The sequence below is a fragment of the Sinocyclocheilus rhinocerous genome, unplaced genomic scaffold (genome assembly GCF_001515625.1).
Source record: "Sinocyclocheilus rhinocerous isolate Xijiao unplaced genomic scaffold, SAMN03320098_v1.1 scaffold565, whole genome shotgun sequence".
NCBI classification, from domain to species: domain Eukaryota; kingdom Metazoa; phylum Chordata; class Actinopteri; order Cypriniformes; family Cyprinidae; genus Sinocyclocheilus; species Sinocyclocheilus rhinocerous.
Window position 1 is genome coordinate 217,273 of NW_015646384.1, and position 21,631 is coordinate 238,903.

Consider the following 21,631-nt stretch of genomic DNA (forward strand, 5'->3'; position numbering starts at 1 on the left):
GTGTTCAAATGAAGCTACTTTAGAATGAGAGAATCATTTCTTTTTCGTCATCCTGCATTTTTCTCCAGTTTGCACACAAGAGCGCTGCCTTTTTGCACATAGACTGTTGCTAAGGCAATGGAATGGCGACAATGTCTCGGTGTGTTGCGAGCAAAAGTCACTTCTTTGATAATGCAGCAGCCTCCTCTCTGAAAGCCCCTGTTGTGTGCCAGTGAATGAAATAAAATATGAAATGGTGTATGTCCTTGTGTTCACAGTTATTCCAGTGTTGGTAAATTACATAAACTGGATATAAAGACTGTGTACACAACAGCGACTGTCTGCAGTCTGTTCCCTTCATAATATTTTTTTCTCTTTTCACTCTTTTAGCTGCACAACATAGATATACATTTTATACTTTGAATGAGAAACAATGAACATCTGGATACACAATAGCTTTTTTGTATTTACACTGTTTCGGCACATTGTTCTTTGTTTTTTGTGTGTATTTTGTGCTACATTTCCTCCTATAAACAATGTATGTGTCTCTGGTGCCAGTTCTGCACTGTTTAAAAGCGCCATATGGTGATTCAGTAGCATGGATATTATGAATTCTTGTAATAATAACTCAATATGAAAACATTCTTCGCTTCAGCAGTCTCTCCTTGGCTGAGTGAAATAGAGGAATGGAATGGCTGAATCTTGACAGCATTCAGTAAATGGTTTCTTTGATGACATTGGTGGAGAAGGTCTGGTTGCTGCAGATGCTGATAGAGTGTCTGGTGAGAACGCGCTTCTGTTTCTTATGGCGGCATGGCAGGATTAGGCAGCGAAGCGTGGAAAAAAACATTTGCCGGTAATTGGCCGAGACGAGGTTGTAGAGGATGGGGTTGATGGCCGAGCTGACATAAAAGAGCACATTGGTGACCATGTAGAAGTAGTGGTAGAAATCGAAGAGAGCTCTGTGGAAGAGAAAAAAATACAGTTTGTTGGTGCAGCATGCATATAAAATATTTTTACTGGTAGCTGTTTTAATCGGAACCATAATCAGAATTGTGTGAATAAAATGTGTTACCAAATCAATATATTATTGTATAGCAATGTAAAGGTAATGGTTAACCCCAAAAATTTAAATTATGTTACAATTTCTCTCTTTTTTTTTTTTTAAGTCTTAAAGCTTCAGTTCCCATTTATAGCAACTACACAGAAAAGAGTTGCCATTATGAAGGTGAGTAAATGTAGTTTAACTGCTGATAAAAATAGGGTCTTTTTTATGTCACCTTCTGTGGGTATAATCAAACATGATGGGCTCTATCATACATCCGGCGCAATGCGGCGCCAGGCGCAACACAAGTGTTTTTTGCTAGTTTCAGCCTGACGCAGTTATCATTTTCACGTCCTGCGCCGTGCTGTTTAAATAGCAAATGCATTTGCGCCCATTTGTGCATTCATGGGCATGCTAGTCTGAAAACGAGGTGTGTTCAGGTGCATTGCTGGCGCGTTGCTATTTTGAGGCAATTGAAATAGACTGCGCCATTGACCAACTAAAACCTGGTCTAAAGAATTTTTTTTTTGTTATTTAAAGAGCGCGTTAGTATAGGCGGGGGCACAACGCGCGTACACTCTGCTTATTACACACACAGGGATGCGCAGCAGCACACAATCCAAATATTCTAAATGAAAGGATTACAATGTAAAAGATTATTATTGTGTAGGCTACATATATATAAAAATGCATACATGTCAAAATGGATAGTCATTGCATGTATCAGAATTAGGCTACCTATTTACTGGCGCACGAGCAGATCCATTTCCTCTCTGGAGACGCGTTCTGTCTTTGCGCTTGCAAATTCTGCCATGTAAATAGCCAATTCGCCATGGCGCGAGCGCAACTGGCTCTTAAAGGGAATGGGAGATGAGACTCTGATTGGTTTATTGCACGTTATGCCCAAAACACACCCATTACTCATTAAGAGAATAGGGAAAACCATTTTAGACCATGCGCCGCCAACCGTTTTTCCCGTCCTTAAACTTGCAAAAGTGGATTCGGACCTTGCACTTAGATCGTTAAAATAGGGCCCGATGACGATGATCTTCATTCAACCAATCCTTTTTCCCTTTACATAAAGTAACACACAGACACATAATTCTATATGGTGTGCATGAGTAATTTCAAATTATTTGTAGGGTCAGTTTGCTGCTCAGCTCTCAAAGAAAACAAAGTGTTCAGCTTTACTTCTCTCTCCATTATTGCACTACATATTGCAGATAAAAAGCTTTTATTAAACCGGAAGCACTTTCTGCTAATGGCTGTAGATGACTCATGGTTAGTTCTTATGTATTTTATCTTTCCCCTAAAACATGCTTTTTTTCCTTCTCTCTGCCACAGTTTCCCCTACAACATTCAGATATCCATATATATTATATACTATATACACTAAATAAATTAATACTTTTATTCAGCAAGGGTGCATAACATTGATGAAAAGTTACAGTAAATACATTTACAATTTGAGAAAATATTTCTATTTCAAATACATGCTGTTTTTCCAACAATCATTTTTAGAATGTAAAAATATTTCACAATATTACTTTTTTATTTTATTTTGATAAAATAAAATCATCCTTTGTGAGCATAAGTGACTTTCTAAAACGTAAAAAAAACTTAATTTTAACCCAAAATTTTTGTAGTACATACATATAAAATGTTATGTATATACCCATGTAAACTGAAATCTGCTTGTTTGTGATGACTTTGATGTGCTGCATGTAATTATTTTGAATGTGTTGTTTTGCTGAAAGAGAGAACAATTTTTCCAGGAGCAGCTGAGAGAGAGAAAAAGATTTTCCATAGTGATTTGAGTGTGTGTGTGTGTGTGTGTGTGTGTGAGAGTAATATTAACGTGAAATGCTTCAAATGAAGGTTGCGTTTGACCTGCCTCAGTGCAATCTCATGAACTTGGGTTCATGTCTCGTCATCGCACACAAAAAAAGGAAATTGGGTTTTGACTACATTGGGCAGACGTCATATTCATAATCCATTATCCCTGTGATATTTGATCACATCAGGATTATGATATGTAGTATATCCACCAAAGACAGAACCACTAGGAATCTCTATCAGCACAGAGTCCTTAAAACAAACTAGTTCTTCATTGATAGTGTTCAATGTAGCAGCCTGGGACCTTGTAAACAAAACTGTCAACTTTCCCTTGGGGCTAATAAAAATCAGTACGCCAGCCAATTAAATTAAATTTTCCAAAAAGCTCTTACAATTTGTATGTGCAACATACATCAGGCATTTTATAACCAGTCTGTGGCCATGCCATCTAAGCCAGCAACAATGCCTGACCTTAATGACATTAATATCTGCCCATTCATCTGCTAATAAAAAGCACTACCTATATTTCTGAACCCCAGCAGAGGAAAGAAAAAAAAAAACACATCAGACAGCCATCGGCTTAGGAGACAAATGGACTAAATCATCAGCAAAATGAGTTTGGCTCTGATGACTTATGAGACTGATGTCTGCCCTTTAGCTCTCCATATATGCATCTTACACTTGTATTTTATTTAAAATATAATATGCTTTTATCATAATTTCAGTCTTCACGAGACACTTCTTGAAAGTATTTAAAATCTGAAGACTATTCTTTCAGCTTGAAGATCTTGAAAGTATAAACAATGAGTATAATAATTCATATGCAATGTATCTTTAAATATAATAATTAGTTGGTCATCAGGGTGAAGCTTTTGATTTCCCTAAGGCAACACTGATGATGAGCCCTGCATGTGAAAAAACAGCATTTAGACGGGGTAGTATCATAAATCTGACAGAGAGATCTCTCCCTTTGCTGCGATTTTAATGAATGAATTCAGTGGCTGGCTGGCTGTATATGAGATTGAGAATATTATACAGCAACCAGAGTGATTCTATAGCAGTTTAGTTTGTCATATTGAAATGTATGATTGCAAGACTCACATGTCCTGAGTCTCCTCTCATACTTTTCTTATAAATGAAAAGACCTTAAATAAATAAAAAGAAACTGCACTCTAAAAAATGCTGGGTTATTTCAACCCAATTTTGGGTCAAATATGGACTAACCCAACTTTTGGGTTAAAAATTTAATTAAAAAATTTAACCCAACAGCTGGGTTAGTCCATATTTGACCCAAAGTTGGGTTGAAGCAACCCAGCATTTTTTAGACTGTGGTAGACTGACATTAGGAGGCTCGTATTCAGAGCCGATCCTCCCTATGCGCAAGCTGCGTAGGGCCCCCGAAACACCAGGCGGCACCCTTGCTCTCAAAGATGATTTAATTTTAGTTTCGTTTTTAGTTATTTATAAGCTGCTTTATATGTTATTAATAAGAAGCTCTTGGACTTCAGCAACTTTGTCTCTAAAAACAGATGAATTTGATATTGGACGGGAATTGCAGTTACACTTGTGCATTTATAAGCTCAGCATTTGTGCATGTTGTCCAGTAAGAGAATGCAAATCGAAGATTTGAGAGAATGCTTTACAATTTTATTGTATTGTGTTGTGATTGTCTTTGAAATTTTAAATGACATAAGTCATTATGTCTAAATAAAACTTACGGTGTCCATTCAGTGGCATAGCAGTACATTAGTCTTCGAGCATGATATGGCAGCCAGCACACCACGAAAGCAATGACCACGGCACCTGTGGAGAATAAATTAAAATAGAAAAAATAGGTAAAACATAGTCATAATAAGCAGCATTTCCACCTTTGTGCAATAATCTATGTAAATGAACAGTTTTCAAGAGCCCTGCTAGTGGTTTCAGCATGTAATAGTCACATTTGGTAGAAACAGATGACTCATAATTTATTTCCTGACAGAAATGGATTCGTATCTGCCAATTTTACATGAGCCATTTATTTTTCTCTGATCTGTCTCATTCTTTACTGATCCCATTTCAATTTATCCGCCCCTCCAGGTCTGATCCGAGTCAAGCAGGGATTGACTCACTAATCTATGTTGTATCTTTGTATGAGGCTCTTGTCTAGAGGCACAAACCTATTGATCTCTCATATAGTGACAACACACATTTGCTTCCTGATTCTGTTTCCTCACACTTTATGTCCATATCAATTTGTTTTTGGTTAGCTTCAACGTTATAAGCCTTATCCATGAAGTAGAATGAATTTCTGTGTAAACTGGATGTACAACCATTTGTATTCAAATTGTCACATTGTCAGACAGTTGAATATCATAATTTAAACACAGATGGCTTTACATAGCAATTTATTTTGCTTGTGTTTCATGAATAAAACCTAATGCCTAAATAACCTAAAATTACAAATCATGTATGCCTGGAACGGATCTGTGCCATCCATCGATATGAATATGAATGTTAACATATTCCAGGTATTATTGCCCTCCTTGGTCTTGTTGTTAAAAACCATTTGGCAAAAATGATCTTTTTATTGGTGTTTCATTACAAAAAAAAAAAAAGGCTATTAAATGTTAGCGTGTACTAGAATACTGTCTCTGATCTAGTAAACATTAATTCATATTCAATATTTTGTTTGTTCAAATATGTTAAGGAGCATTTAGTATATATTCAGCATATCATTATAGTCAACATTTTTTTATAACGATATATTTAATACCAATAAATAGATAATTTCTGCAAATTGGTTTTTAGCCTGTTTTTTTACACAATATATTTCAATGTAATGCAATATTTTCAAAAATGTTTAATATTTGAATTTTTATATATTAATACATTTATTATTATATGTAAAACGTCTGTGGTCATGAAGTCTTTTGAAAAACTGGTGCTGGCCCACCTGAAGGACATCACTGGACCTTTACTGGATCCTCTTCAGTTTGCCTACAGAGCAAACAGGTCTGTGGATGATGCAGTAAACATGGGACTGCATTATGTTCTGCAACATCTAGACAGACCAGGGACTAAATGTGAGGATCCTGTTCGTGGACTTCAGCTCGGCCTTTAACACTATCATCCCAAACCTCCTCCTGCCCAAACTAACTCAGTTAATACATTAATTAATTGTTTTATTTTATTTATTCATTTATTTACAGTATATACAGAGTTTTTACCTTTCTTGTGTTTTATTTGTCCCTTTGGTACAATTAAGCATTGATTTCTTTGGTGTTGGGGAAGCTACTTTGAAACTGATTGTTAATGCAAGTTAGCAGTGGCAGCATATACCTTTACCTCCCGCAAAATTAAATATTCTGTTATGTGATCTTTTGTGCAGCAAAATAGCTAATAATTTCTTGTTACAGTATTTACTGGAACTATGAATATAAGCTTGGCAGTTGATTTTAAATCAGTTTCATTACAACCAAGCACTAGTTCACCTCAAGCAAATCTATTCGTTACAGCCAAACAATACAGCTCCCTGTTTGTTTATTTCTCAGCGCCAAAACAGAGAACTGCTAAAACCATAGGCTTTTAATTTCTTTCTGGATCAAACTAGTCACCCATTTGTCACACAGATGGAGATTTAAATGGCTGTGTGTGTATAATTGTGTGCGTTTGTCTACGAAAGAGAGAGATTTATGGAGGGATTCCTCTACCCTTTAAAATGTCAGCAGAAATGCTTTATTATATGAGCAACAGTCCTTCAGTTTTGTTCTGCTTTTCTTGAATGATTAAATCTTGCCAAGGGTTTTTCTGATTACCCAAACTGAATTTGTATTTCTTTATTTGAGACTAGAAGCAATTAAAAGATAAAGCCCAAGAGAAGGAAGCAGGAGACCGATAAATATTGGCCTCAGTTTGTTTCTTTTGAAAATGGCAATCTGTCTCAGTTATCAGGGGTTTCCACCACCAGCAATCACATTAGAGTGGAAGCTTTTCCTTTCTTTTGATCATTTATTGAAACGCATACAAATATAGAACAGTAAAATAATTACGAGAGCCACAAGTCTCTGCCCTCAGTACTCACATTATCAAAGTAAAAAAGTTCATATTCTTATGTAACATTTTTGTAAATCTTTTTAGAACACTGCAGCAAAATGGCCGACTGCTTTAGGCAATTTGGCTGTAACTCTTTCACTGCGGTTAATTCGAATCCTTCACCACCACTCTAAATGATCTTGTTTTCTTTGATGAATTTAATTTTCTCCTCATTCCACCTGTCTATCTCCTTATCTCATCACTAATGGAGCAGTAAACGAGTGAGTCACTCTGTATATGAATGTTAATGTGTCAGGACGATGTTGGCCCACAGCCATGGATGAAATTCTAGAAATTCAATCATGAATACACATTTGTCTGTTTAACTTTGAAATGAAAGGCATTTGAGTACATGCATGTGTGATATATGTGACCCTGGACCACAAACCAGTCTTAAGTCGCTTGGGTATATTTTTAGCAATAGCCAAAAAAACATTGTATGGGTCAAAATGATCAATTTTCTTTTATGCCAAAAAATCATTAAGATATTAAGTAAAGATCATGTTCCATGAAGATATTTTGTAAATTTCCTACCGTAAATATATCAAAACTTAATTTTTGATTAGTAATATGCATTGCTAAGAACTTCATTTGGACAACTTTAAAGGCGATTTTCTCAGTATTTTGATTTTTTTGCACACTCAGATTCCAGATTTTCAGATAGCTGTATCTCGGCCAAATAGTGCCCTATCCTAACAAACCATCCATCAATGGAAAGCTTAATTATTCAGCTTTCGGATGATGTATAAATCTCAAAAATTCTCAAATTGACCCTTATGTAGGTTTTGTGGTCCAGGGTCACATATATGTGTGTGTGTTTCAAAAGGCAGTCAGGCTTTATTTGTTCTCATAGCCTGGCTGATCCCGCTCCTTTCAATAGCTTTGGATTTATAAAAAAACATAAATACATATCAGTGACAGATCACACAGAAGAGGATTATGCCCTTTACACAGCAGCAAAACAAAAACTGCCTCAGACAGCGCTGTCGACACAAATAAATGGTGTGTACAGCTTACAAACACATGCTGTCTACACAATAATGCTGTATTTTCAATGTGTATCAGGAGCTGCCTGAAACAAAAAATAAGCTTGTCCATCTCATGTTTTTGTACCAGTCTGTGTTGATTTCGTTTGAAATCAGAAGATACATAAATGCAGTCACAAATGACAAAAATCTTGCCTGGTGCTATCTTTTAGGTCTTTGATAAGACCTAATTAGCTCTATTATTTTAGGTTGTGAATATGGTAATTAGGCAGCGCTATTGAGAATTTTGGCTGAGTCTCATTTAGCAGAATAAGACTCATTAACCAAATGCAACTTTAATTATTTATGGAGCTTGTGTAAGGCAAATTTGTGAGAGAAACAACAAAATGGTGTGTAATATCTTGAGGGAACCAATTATTAGCATCTGAAAAGGACCAGAGATGTTGCTTCCTGTTCTCAGTCAGAGTGACGCTTCCTGTCACAGTTTTTGCACAGGGTCAAGATGAGCACCTAATCACATTGCAAACCAATGAGAATAGATCTTCCTCTCTCTTTCACTCTCTCTACAAATGTGAATTCATAAGTCATTATATCTTTCTGCTAGCTGTTTGGCTTTGTCAATCCTAAATGCTGTCATACAGCCAGATACCATCTTTAATGACCTTTTTTTTCTTAAATGCAGTCACTAAGAAGATACGCTAAGAGATATTCCTTAAATAGTGGCATTTCCTTGCAAAGTTTTGTAAAAAAAAAAAAATTGTATATATATATATATATATATATATATATATACGATATATATATATATATATATCTTAACAACATTAAAGTTAACTTGACATCAAAAAGAATGAGTTGAAAGCAGGGCAACTTTATATAGGACACACTTCATGGTAAAGAAAAAAGTAACACTTGTAGCTAATAAATTAGGCAGATATTTATAAATGTATACAACACAATGAAACAAAGTAGTTGCAGACTAATTATAAATATTCATACTGAAGAAAAATGTCCAGATCATCACAACAGATGCAAAGTTAAAACATAAGTTGCAATTTCTAGAAATAATTGCTTAAATATTTTATCAGCAGATATGTCTGTAATCTTAAAAATTCTATATACACATTCCTTTAACTTTATTCTGTTAATATTATGTATAATTATTTAGTTTAAATATTTCTTGAAATTTTCCTCCCATTTTATCCACATTTAACTGAGCATTGTTATTTTTGTTTTATTTATATAATATTAGTATTTACTAGTATTTTGAATTAGCTTTTTATTTTTTATTGATTTTTGATGTGCTTTTGTCAGTTTTATCAGTTTTTTATATATTTATGTAGCTTTAATTTATTTTTATTTACATTTTTAGCTTTAGCAAGTTTAGTAATTCAGTGTAAACTTATTTATTTTAAGTGCCAAATAAACATTTATGATTTTTATTTTATTTTTATCTTATTTTATTTTATTTACAAAAAAAAATGGTCACACTTTAGTCTAGCAACCAATTCTCACTATTAACTAACAATTAACTATAATTTTGCTTCAATAAACTATTACTTTGCTGCTTATTAATATTTAGTAAGGTAGTTTTTCAGTTTAGGTATGGAGTTGGCCAGGATGCCGGGGTTATACCCCTACTCTTTTTCGAAGGACATCCTGGGATTTTTAATGACCACAGAGAGTCAGGACCTCTGTTTAACGTCTCATCCGAAGGACGGTTTCCCAACTGAAATGTTACTTATATAGTATACTTTTGATTGTAGAAGATTTATAAATGTGAAAACGATTTGTTCTCTTTCATTATAGAACTTTGAATACGGAACATCACCAGAGTTTTGATGCAGATATACTGCTATGAACTTCTGTAGATGTCTCACTAAGTGCCTGCTTTGGATCCAGTTTAAGAATGAGAGTAATTCTGATTCTGAACTTTAACAGCACTCCATATAAATTCAAATTCAGATGAAGTAGAAGCGAGTGGAGACGACATTAGATAAATTGAGAAGAATAGATAAAAGCAAAGCCAACACACTCTGACCCTGTACGAACCTGCCGGGCACAAGAAAGTGTCCTCTGCAGATTTGCCTTAATTAGAGTCTTTCAGTTAGCAATTTGCAGGCTCTTACATCAACTATGGATCACCTCACCCACTCACGCTGTCACGCTGACAGATGAAGAGTTTAGGGGCAGATTGTTTGATTCTTAGCAAACTCTGCTGGATCTATCAGACACTGCATTATCGGAAACAGTGAGAAGAGAAGGTAAGCAACCTATAATGGGATGTGGAATTAATTGATTGAAGTCAGGTCAAGTGTGAGAGAACATGCATTTCAGTTGGGAAAACAAACGCTTACATGCATTAATACTTTTAACCACAGGCAGGATTTAAAAACTGATATAATCACACATGTAGAAATTAGAAGCATTTATTTTTTTGTTCTTGTTTTTTTTGGGGGGGAGGAACTATAATTTTCACTTGAAATCCACTTTTTGAACTTTTTGAGACATTTTGGAACGTTCAGAAATCCATTTTTTGAATTCCACGCACAAAATCTGTTTAAGTAGAACTTTGTGCACAAACTCCTTGTGAAAAAGACATTTTAGCATACTTTTTAATGGAGTACTTATTATGAATAATACACTTTAAAATAATATGAACAGAATTTAATGGTTTTGGACAGTTAAATGCATTTTATTTGTTAATTGCATCTAAATGAAAATGTATTAAAATTTTAATTTATATAATGTAATTATTGTTTTGACCCACGTAGATAAAACTTATCTTTATATTTCAGAATTTCTTCTATTATCTTTGAAATATGTACTGACTGAATGTACTGACAAGCATTTATGATAAACTAAATTATACATAAATAAATGTGAATGTCATATTTCTGAATATATTTGTAATTATGAAGCTGTAATTTAGTATATTTAAAAATATTATATTTAATTGTAATATTAAATAACACACTACAGTTAAAATTCAAGTATACATTCTTTAGTACATGTATGTTCTATGTTAGTCAACTTCCTTAAAGCATGGTGCTACAAAATATTATTAAAACAATGATTTAGAATGCGCTTTAAAACTTTTAATTTGACATTATTACAAAGTGCACTTTGAAAACTGGCCTATTATTTCATTAATATTATATTACTGTTTGTACTGATGTACGAAATGCTTTTACGTATAACTGTTTTTTTTTCATGAAATAATGCATTTCGTGTCATGTGATTCCCTCAGTTTACTAAATGATTCAGGTTACGCTTGGTGCTCTTAAGGCGATTCTGGTACAAATTCGCATCAAACTCTCTCTTATGATGCAGTAAATTAAATGAACAGTAAGTTTTAAAAATAATAGTAGTAATAGTCTCCCCTATGGTGCTGAAAGCTGGTGTGAGAACAGTCAAAAGTCTTAGACCGGTACACTGACCCTTTAATGGGCGCTGCAGGCAGCTGGCAAAACAGACTAGCTCTAGAGTCTTCCCTAGAGTACATATCTCAACTGCATCTCTAATGGAAAAATTCATGTTCTTCCTGTTTATTATTATGTCCATGTCAGACTCTGTTCCGTGTTTTGTGTGTGTTTTGCTCCCCAGGTGTTTCCATGCCCTTATTTGGTTTTCCTGTTCCTGCTCCCTGATTGTTTCCCATTTGTTTCCAGCTGTGTTTTCCCTTCATGCTATTATGTTCCATTAGTTCCAGGTGTTTCTCGTCATGTCTTGTGTATTTAAAGTGTTCCCGGTTCTTAGTTCTTCGTGTGGTATTGTATGTGTCAACCTTCTCAGCTATGTGTGTTTTCCTGGTTCCCTTGAAGTCATTAAAATCACCTTATTGATGTACTCTTCGTCTCCTCGTTCCTCACTCTGCGCTCCAACACAGTAGCAAACGTGACAGAATACCGGACTCAACAAAAAGTAAGTGGCGCCCCTTCTCCCTGTTTTTGTTTTCGGTTTTTGAAAGTCTTTTTTTTCCGTTTTCCCTCCGTGGCTATGGAAACCGCTGCACGTTTTGTTGCCCTAGCCCGCAGAGATCTCCCATTTGTGGAGTATGCGCAGGAGTTCTGCGGGCTCGCCGTGTGTACGGCGTTGGATATCGCAACGCTGAATTCACTGTTCTGGATCGAGGCCAACTACCATCGCCCTATGGACCTCCCAGACACCACTGGACTGAGCTGGAGGGAAGGGATCCTCCGGTGTCTGGAGAGCGTCCATGCCCGATCCAGAACCAGCTCGCCGTCAAGTCCGTCAGCCGTTCCCCAGTTAAGCCCGCCGGCTGCCGCTGACTCAGCGCTCTTAGACATGGCGCTACCTCCAGAGTTCAAGACTCCTATCCTCACCCCAGAATCCGCTCCAGAAAGCTCTCCCTCATCTCCTTCGTCTCTGCTGGTCCCGTCCAGCTCTCCGTCGTCTCCTGAGCCCCCTGTGTTAGCCAGCTCCACTCCTCCAGAGCGCCCTCCAGTGCCCGCTCCTCCAGAGCGCCCTCCAGAGCCCGCTCCTCCAGAGCGCCCTCCAGTGCCCGCTCCTCCAGAGCACCCTCCAGAGCCCGCTCCAGTGTCGGCTCCAGCCCCAGAGCTCGCTCCAGTGTCGGCTCGAGCCCCAGAGCCTGCTCCAGTGTCGGCTCCAGTCCCCGAATCCAGCCCAAAGAGGGCTCCTGTTCCCAAGTTTAGCCCAGAGAGGGCTCCAGTCCCCGAGTTTAGCCCAGTGAGGATTCCAGTCCCCGAGTTTAGCCCAGAGAGGATTCCAGTCCCCGAGTTAGCCCAGAGAGGGCTCCAATCCCCGAGTTTAGCCCAGAGAGGGCTCCAATCCCCGAGTTTAGCCCAGAGAGGGTCCCAATCCCTGAGTCTAGCCCAGTGAGGGCTCCTGTCCCCGAGTCTAGCCCAGTGAGGGCTCCTGTCCTCGAGTCTAGCCCAGTGAGGGCTTCAGTCCCCGAGTCTAGCCCAGAGAGGGCTCCAGTCCCTGAGTTTAGACCAATGAGGGCTCCTGTCCCCGAGTTTAGCCCACAGAGGGCTCCTGTTCCCGAGTCTAGCCCAGTGAGGGCTCCTGTCCTTGAGTCTAGCCCAGTGAGGGCTCCTGTCCCCGAGTGTAGCCCAAGGAGGGCTCCAGTCCCCATGTCCGGCCCAAGGAGTGCTCCAGTTCCCACGTACAGCCCAAGGAGGGCTTCAGTTCCCACGTCCAGCCCAAGGAGGACTCCAGTCCCCAAGTCAAGCCCAGGGAGGGCCACAGTTCCCGAGTTAGGCCTACGGAGGCCCTCTAAAGACTATTCTCTATTCTATTTTAAGTCTATTCTCCCCAAGGATTTTGTTTTGGGGGGGGGGGGATAGTAGGGGTCCGTCCTTGGAGGCCGGGCTGAGTGGCGAGGCCAGGCCCTCTGAGTTGTATGTGTCAACCTTCTCAGCTACGTGTGTTTTCCTGGTTCCCTTGAAGTAATTAAAATATCCTTATTGATGTACTCTTCGTCTCTTCGTTCCGCGCTCAATGCTCCAACACAGTAGCAAACGTGACAGTCCAAAGTGAATTAAACGGCTTTTTAAATTAAGTTTAAACCGAACAGCTATGGCACATATTTTTAGCTCCCGTCTATCAAGTCTCTCACTTGTTAGACCAGCACAAAACATTTTATAAATCCAAACAACGGTATGAAATCTTAGAAAGTGCTGTGGGGAGTACATCGTTTTTCATTGCACACATGCAATATTCAGTTTTCATTTGCCAGTAAAATGAAAGAAAAGAAGTAGGTAGATAAAATAGAGATGTTCGTGGAAGCAAGTAAGGCAGTACAGAGAGCCTGTGCTGATATGAGCTTTATAATAGGTGTATTTTGTGATAAACATACATGTGACTCAGCCTTGTCCTGTATTTTATAAATGAAATGCTTTTCACTGTTTCACTGTCAAGAGTTTATGGCTATATTCATCTATAGAGAGATTTGTATTGGGTTAAGAACCAGGCTCCTTATTAGCTTTCTGTTCATTGATCAATACACTCAGTGGGACACTGCACAACACTTATCATGATAATAAGGACACACACACACATACAAACATTCTCCTACAGAATGGAATAGGAGGGCAAGTGTTTGTTAAAGCTTTCGATAGCTCCTCTATAATAGGGGTAAATTGAGGCTGTAGCTCATGTAAACATCAAGATTGTTTGTCTTGCAGGCGTGGATGTTTTGTGGTAGTTTGTGGAGGCTTCCAAGTAAGTTAAAGTAAGTATTCCCACCAAAATTCCAACCACTAATACAGAGACTGACTGTCTGTCTGGGCAAAAACAAGGCAAAAACAAGGATAATGCACAGCTAGGTGTGCATTAAATAATTTTAATGCACTATGTGGAGGCAAAGAGCCACCTGGGGCAATACATATTGCATTAAACACCAACTTTAACATTAACTAGTCCATGCTTTCACAGGACTATGGTAATAGTGGGATATTTTGCTGCCACATTGTGCAATAAAATCATTGGACTGTATTGGAATGATGCTCAGCCAATTAGATTTTAAGCTGTTGTACAAATTTAAGATATACACTACCGTTCAAACGTTTGGGGTCGGTAAGATTTTTTAAATGTTTTTGATAGAAGGAGATGCTCAAGAAGGCTGCATTTATTTTTTATCAAAATACAGTAAAAACATTGAAATATTATTATGATTTGAAATAAACCTTTTCTTTTACAATATATTTTTTAAAAAGTCATCTATTTCTGTGATGGCAAAGTTAAATTTTCAGCAGCCGTTTCTCCAGTCATCAGTGTCACATGATACTTCAGAAATAATTCCAATATGCTGATTTGCTGCTCAAAAACCATTTCTTACTATTATCATCATTAAAACAGTTGTCCTGCTTTATATTTTTGAGGAAAATGTAATGCATCTTTCAGAAATCTTTAAAGAATTAAAGTTAAAAAGAACAGTATTTATTTGGAATAGAAATCTTTTGTAACATTAAAAATGTGTCTTTACTGTCGCTTATAATTAATTTAATGTATCCTTAATGAATAAAACTATTAATGGTAGCATAATGTAATTTGTTGACTACTTAAAATGGTAAATAATATCACAGTTGGAAATCCACCATCACAAAAGTGTTCTTATTTAATATATTTTTTTTTACTCTAGTATACTACTGATTGTATGCATACATTTTATATTAATTTATATTTTTATACTGTATACTTGAGAAAACATAAAGGTACTCACGCAGCACCATGACTCCATGGCGCATTGATTGGGCACGGTTGGGTTCAACAGCAACACTGAGCATGGTAGCGTTGCCTCCGATGATACAGATGCGATTGTCCTGAGCAGACTCCCGAAACATGCGCAGCAGCTGACTGGCTATAACTCCATTTAATGCTGAGATCACTGCCATAGGAACCACAAAGGACAGGAAAGCATTCACCTTGAGGAAAAGGGAACAAGGAAAAAGAAGGAAGAGGGAATTAAGCAGGCAAAGGATTTTGACTTTTATTTATTATTATTTTTTGACTGCCACAATGTTATCTCCAGTTGGCAGGACCTGCAAGGGTGTGTATGATAAAAGACAGGAAGTCAGTTGGACTAAATTTGAATTAAATTGATGAATTATGTGTGCATGAAAACATTAACATGCATGCACATTTATCTTGACAAACACATTTATCCAAAGCAACACTGTGTTTATTTATTGCATTCAGTGTATAGACTATATTTTATAATTTCATGCATTTACATTTGTTGACAAACACATTTATCCAAAGCAACACTGTGTTTATTTATTGCATTCAGTGTATAGACTATATTTTATAATTTCATGCATTTACATTTGTTGACAAACACATTTATCCAAAGCAACACTGTGTTTATTTATTGCATTCAATGTATAGACTATATTTTATAATTTCATGCATTTCCTGAGTATGTCAAATAATAATGTTTTTTACTTAGATTTGTTATCAGTTATGTGTATACATGGAGCCATTATCATTTTTATCATTCTCCCACCTGGATAAGAATGACACCTCTTGATAAACTCACCTACCCCAGAATGCATACACACACGGGCACACAGCAATTATTGCTACAAGATGTGGGTTTTCTTGAACTGGTCACATTCCTTCATCCGTCATTCCGTTTTTCACCAGCTGATCTTTTGTTAATTTCCTTTTTATTTGCTGTTGCCTAAGCAAATGAATCTCATTTGTTCTGACATCTGCACTGCATGAAAAACAGAGATTTTGCCAAGACTACTGAAATACTCTTTAGCGCTAATTTAGAAGAACATGGTGTTGGTTTAGGCAGTCATGTTAAACTGGTGTTCAGCAGATGACTGGAGTTAAAGAGCCCAGACTGTTCCTTCCAGACTGAGAAACATAAAAGGGATCTGCAGGAAAAACTTGAGTATTTTTTCAACTCATTAAAAACCTACTGAAGGGAAAGAGGATGGGAATATTTAAAGTCTTTAATGAGAAAGGTCAGAAACGTTAGAACTGAACATGTTCTAGAAGAAAGTGTTCTTTTTTGCTTGTTACTGCAAGGTTGGGCCAGGGCTACTAATTAAAACCAAACAGGACTCAAAAGCAATTCTAAAAAGTCATTGCCTTAACATTTCACCAGTAAGAGGATTTGGGTGCTAACATGATGTTGGGTTACATGGGAACAGAATATCATATTGTATTTTTTGTTTTTGTGCATATCTGCCTAACCATGACTGGTTCTAATCGCGATAGTTCCTTGCAAAGTGGGCTTTGCATTGTGGCATATTGGTGTAATTAATCTCAGGAATGGTGTAGTGGTTTGCAGGTATAAAGCATATGATATAGGTATAATATATAATTGGCAGTACAAAAAAGCAATATATGAAATGAGTAGTATGTCGGAATTCTCAGTATTCATACAATTCAGTATGCATATATAAATCATTTAAATATAAAGTAAATCCTGGTGCAGATGTTTTACAGCAGTGAATGTGTTATAGCTGCCAGTCATTGTGCCTGACAGTTTTAATTATGTTGTTTTCTGCAAATTATTTAGCAAAAAGCTAAATATTTATATGCTGCATTCTGACCTCATAATTTTTTAACACATTTTATGTAAGCATTTTCAATTTATGTTCTAACACTTTGTGTTAGTTTATGTTCTAATGGTTTTAAGAACCTTAATGGGATAATTAATCACACATTACATAACTGCAGGCTGTCTCACTAATTATGTTTGTTAAATCAGTTCTCACACTGAACAAAAATGAGAATGCAGGGAAGAATTATCTCTGTGTTTATGAAGACACACAAACACAAGCAAAATTAAGAGGGTTGGTCTGCCATACAAATGTGATTTCTTTAGGAATTTTTTAGCTGGGTTCAGTGTGAAATACAAAATGCTTAGTTGTGTGAAATGCAAAAGCCTGACCAGCTATACACCAATGTATATAAATATGGCAGAATTTACTTTTAAAAGTAAAGGAACTTTCAAAAATCTACAAGTCAATCTATTATTCAGTCATGGCAATAAGACAAACACAAAACTTTGTGCTTTTATTCTTGTTTGATTGCCCTGGCATCACAGATGTAGTGTTTTGTGTGTGATTGCATGCACCGTTTTTATTTTTAAATTTTTTTTAACTTGCCTTCAACCTGCAAAGAGCCCATCTTCATGGGAACCGCAGAGGTAGTTTAAAAGAGTTCAGCCACCTTATTAAATGGACAATTGTGTTTTGAGACAATTCAGATTGATTTGAATGATAGTGTTGGTATAATGGAGAACCCCGACCACATATTTATACATGATTTATTTATGCATTGTGCAAATGCACTTATATATGAGCAGAGAAGAATATTATGTGTGTTTGTGAGTCATGTTTAATTTTTAGTAGAATGTTCCCTCATTGGTGACTGAGGAAGGTCTGCACTGTGGCTGTCTAAGAATGTCCAGGAAAATGACATTCCCATATCATTTCTCCATCAAAGCTTTCCAGCAGGTATGCCCACTTAGTCAACAGTGCACATGCACACTCGAATAAGCAAACAAATCATGTGGCAAATCAAATTCCACTCAAGTGTCTGCTTGTCGAGGGCCTTGTGCTCAGGTTCCTGCAGTCCTACATGGATTAGCCAAACCTTGACTGAAGATGTTCACTGTGTTTTTATTTAGTCTGGACACTGAAGCTGCAGTACAAGTATTATCATGGCTCTGTCTTCATGTTCCTTCATAATAACAAATAAAAATATAATTAGGGCTGAAGATCAATAGAAAAAAACTTATTAATTTCATGAAACACAAATTAAATTAATTAAATTAATTGCAAATGATTGCATTATTAATGGAATGTGAAAAGCACCAAAATGAGGACAATTCAAACACATTGTGGCAAATAAGGGAAGCATTGAACAGATATGACAAAAAAAGTAGAATTTTTAATTTTGGTTAGTTCTTTCTAAGCCAGTTCTCAGAAGACAAGGTAGCAGATGTTATGGCATTAAACTACATTTATCTAAAAAATTGAGAGTTGAGGTGCAGTTCAGTCAAATTGTCCCAGTCATAGGTTTCATTACTCAGTCAACTACCTGAGTATTGCTATGATTTCCATCAGCACAACCCAGGTTGACAGCATATTTTTTTACCTCTGTGCTAAAAGGCTTATGGCATCTCAGCAGTTTACCTCAACATTAGCACGCTATGCTCCCTAGACCTTTTCTGAGTAACAGAACACTATTTTCATCTGTTTACAAACATTCCTGACATGCATACAGTCTCCATGCTCTTCTCTCCTGCCCTCCTGACAGGAAGTGACACCACTCAGTCTACGGCACTCTGTTGTTCCAGCTTGCGACAATCAGTGATATGGGTTGGATGGCCTCCAGTGCCAACAAACTGTGCCCGGGATTGTTTTAAAAGAGCAGATTTTACAGCACTGTAAAATACTGTAGTACAAGGGTGTCAAACTCAGTTCCTGGAGGGCCACACCCCTGCACAATTTAGATATAACCCTAATTAAACACATCTGATCCAGCTAGTCTAATCATTTAGGTTTATTTGAAAACTACATGGTATGTGTGTTGGAGCAGGGTTGGAACTAAACTCTGCAGGGCTGCGGCCCTCCAGGAAATGAATTTGACACCCTTGCTGTAGTACATGTATGTCAACTTTCTACTAATTTACTAATCAACTAATTTAATTAATACATTTACATCTGAACAATAAACATGTTACAGTAGTAATTAATCTTTGTTAATGTTAGTTCATAAAAAAAACAGCTGTTCACTGCTAGTACTTGTTACTTGTTGTTAGTAAACGTTGGAATTTTCATTAACTTAGATTAATAAATGCTTTAGACATATTTTTATTGTTAGTAGTTATTTAACTAAAATTAAACAAATTGTAAAGCATTACCATTATAAGCATTACCATTATATTCAAGACAATACATTTACTTTTATAGTACACTCTTAAAAATAAAGGTTTCAAAAGGGGGTTTTCACAGCGATGCCATAGAAGAACTAGTTTTGGTTCCCCAAAGAACCTTTCAGTGAACAGTTCTTAAAAGAACCATTTTTTTCATAGTGTGAAGAAAATTTGAATAATCTAAAGAACCTTTTTCCACTGTAAAGAACCTTTTGTGGAATGAAAAGGTTCCATGGATGGTAAAGGTTCTTTGATGAACCATTGATGCCAATAAAGAACCTTTATTTTTAAGAGTGTATACATTATAATATTATATATTTTATTGTGTTGTGTTTGGACTTTCAGTTTATTTCTTGGTTTCCTGTTTCCTGTGCTGGTTCACTCTGTAGTTTTTTGTTGTTGATTGGTTATCCTTGATTGTCTCCCCATGTGTTCCTTATAAGCCCATATAAAGCCCTGGTGTTTACTATGTGTCACGGTACTGTGTCGAAGGTAAATGTGCACAACAAAGATGAAGGCAAAACAGTCTTTTAATAATCCACAAAGAGGGTAATACACCAGGCAGGTAGTTGACACACGTAGAACCATAGGACATATACACAATACCGAACAAGACACAGGGATCAGACTAGGACTTAAATACATTGGCAAATGAAGATAATTGACAAGACACACCTGAACGTAATGACACAATCAAGGGGAGACAGAAACAGCGGAGAGAAGGGAGCTAGGAGCCATGGTGGAGCCGCTGGGTCGACAGGCCGAGGCGGAGTCCGGGACTCCGAGGCTGGATGCGGAGACAAGGGATCTTCCAGCCACGACACCGATGGAGACTGGCAGACCCGCAGCGAATCCAGCGCATAGATGGTGAGCTGAGGGTGAGCAGAGGGGCTGCCAGGAAGCAGCGGCAAAGGGGCAGAAGATGGCAAGGCTGAGACAGCAGTGGTGATAGGAAGAGGCAGAAGAGGGGGGGTGGGTGGGAATTCAAAACAGTCCAGGTTCTGGGATGGTGTGTGCTGCCCACACACACCAAATAGTAACTCCCATCACCGGGAGCGCAGCAGATAAGGGAACAACCTCCGTGGTCATAACAGGACAGACAGACAGTTTAGGGCAGACAGACAGTTCAAAAATGGTCTCCTTAGCTGTAACAGGACAGGAAGAAGATTCAGATGATGAAGGAAGATAGGGTATTTCTGAGTTAAAGTCTATTAGGTCTATTAAGTCTATTATGAAGGCAAAATAGTCTTTTGATAATCTGCAAAGAGGGTAATACACAGGCAGGTAGTTGACACGTAGAACCAAAGGACATATACACAATACCGGAACAAGACACAGGGATCAGACTAGGACTTAAATACATTGGCAAATGAAGATAATTGACAAGACACACCTGAACATAATGACACAATCAAGGGGAGACAGAAACTAAGTCAGGGAACACGTGGGAAAATAAATTCAAAGTCCATGAGGTGTGACACTATGTTCTTGGTCAGTTGTTCTATGAGTGTTTTGTTCTCTGTTTTCTTGTGCCATGGTTATCTGTTCTTGTTTTTCCCCTTCCCTTCTTATTCCCATTATGTGCCTGCATTGCAAAAGATGTTTCTAAAGATCAATGTGACATCAAATCTGATTACATTTTATATAAATAATAATGTTGTTTGTCTTCTTATTTATTATTATTTTTGATCAGTTATGAACACTGGGATGTTTTATGTTATTTTTATATTGTATGTTATTTATACTGTATTATGTTAATTTGTATTACATTATTTAGTATTGTCACCCTGAGGGTGTTTTATTATTGGGCAACACTGTGCTCTGTTTAATTTAGAAAATTGTATTGCCTGTATTATGATGGTGGTGTCACGGGTTGCTACTGTGAGGAGCACGGAAGAGGAAACCAGGAGTACAAACCAAGGAGTTTATTTCAATCACGGGGAATCACACATAGCACTAGGAGTAGACATGAACAATACCGGACAACACTAACTAAAAGGACTCAGACTTTTAAACACAACACCGGAGCGAGCTCTGGGGCTGGAGCCGACACCAGAGCGAGCTCTGGGGCTGGAGCCGACACCGGAGCGAGCTCTGGGACGAGCTGTGGGGAAACGGGCACTTGAGGGCGCTCTGGAAGGTGCTTATGAGGAGCAGGCACTGGAGGGCGGTCTGGAAGGCGTTTACGAGGAGCGGGCACTGGGGCTGGAACCTACACTGGGCCCACATGAACACTTAGTGGGCTTGCCACATTAACGTCCTTTGGGTTTGCCACATTAACGTCCTTTGGGCTTGCCACATTAACTGCTGGCTGACTTGGGGGAG

The 21,631-nt window shown here is 37.4% G+C and overlaps 1 protein-coding gene across 1 annotated transcript in view; it reads right to left on the reverse strand.

Moving 5' to 3' along the window:
* Positions 1-691: 691 nt before the first annotated feature.
* LOC107707740 (neurotensin receptor type 1-like) overlaps positions 692-21,631 on the reverse strand; it is a 33,656-nt gene continuing 12,716 nt past the window's right edge. Inside the window, exons 2-4 of the mRNA XM_016511827.1 lie at positions 15,128-15,329; positions 4,579-4,663; positions 692-941 (exon numbers count right to left, since the gene is read on the reverse strand). Coding sequence (XP_016367313.1) covers positions 692-941; positions 4,579-4,663; positions 15,128-15,329 — 537 coding nt within the window. The remainder of the gene's footprint in view (positions 942-4,578; positions 4,664-15,127; positions 15,330-21,631) is intronic.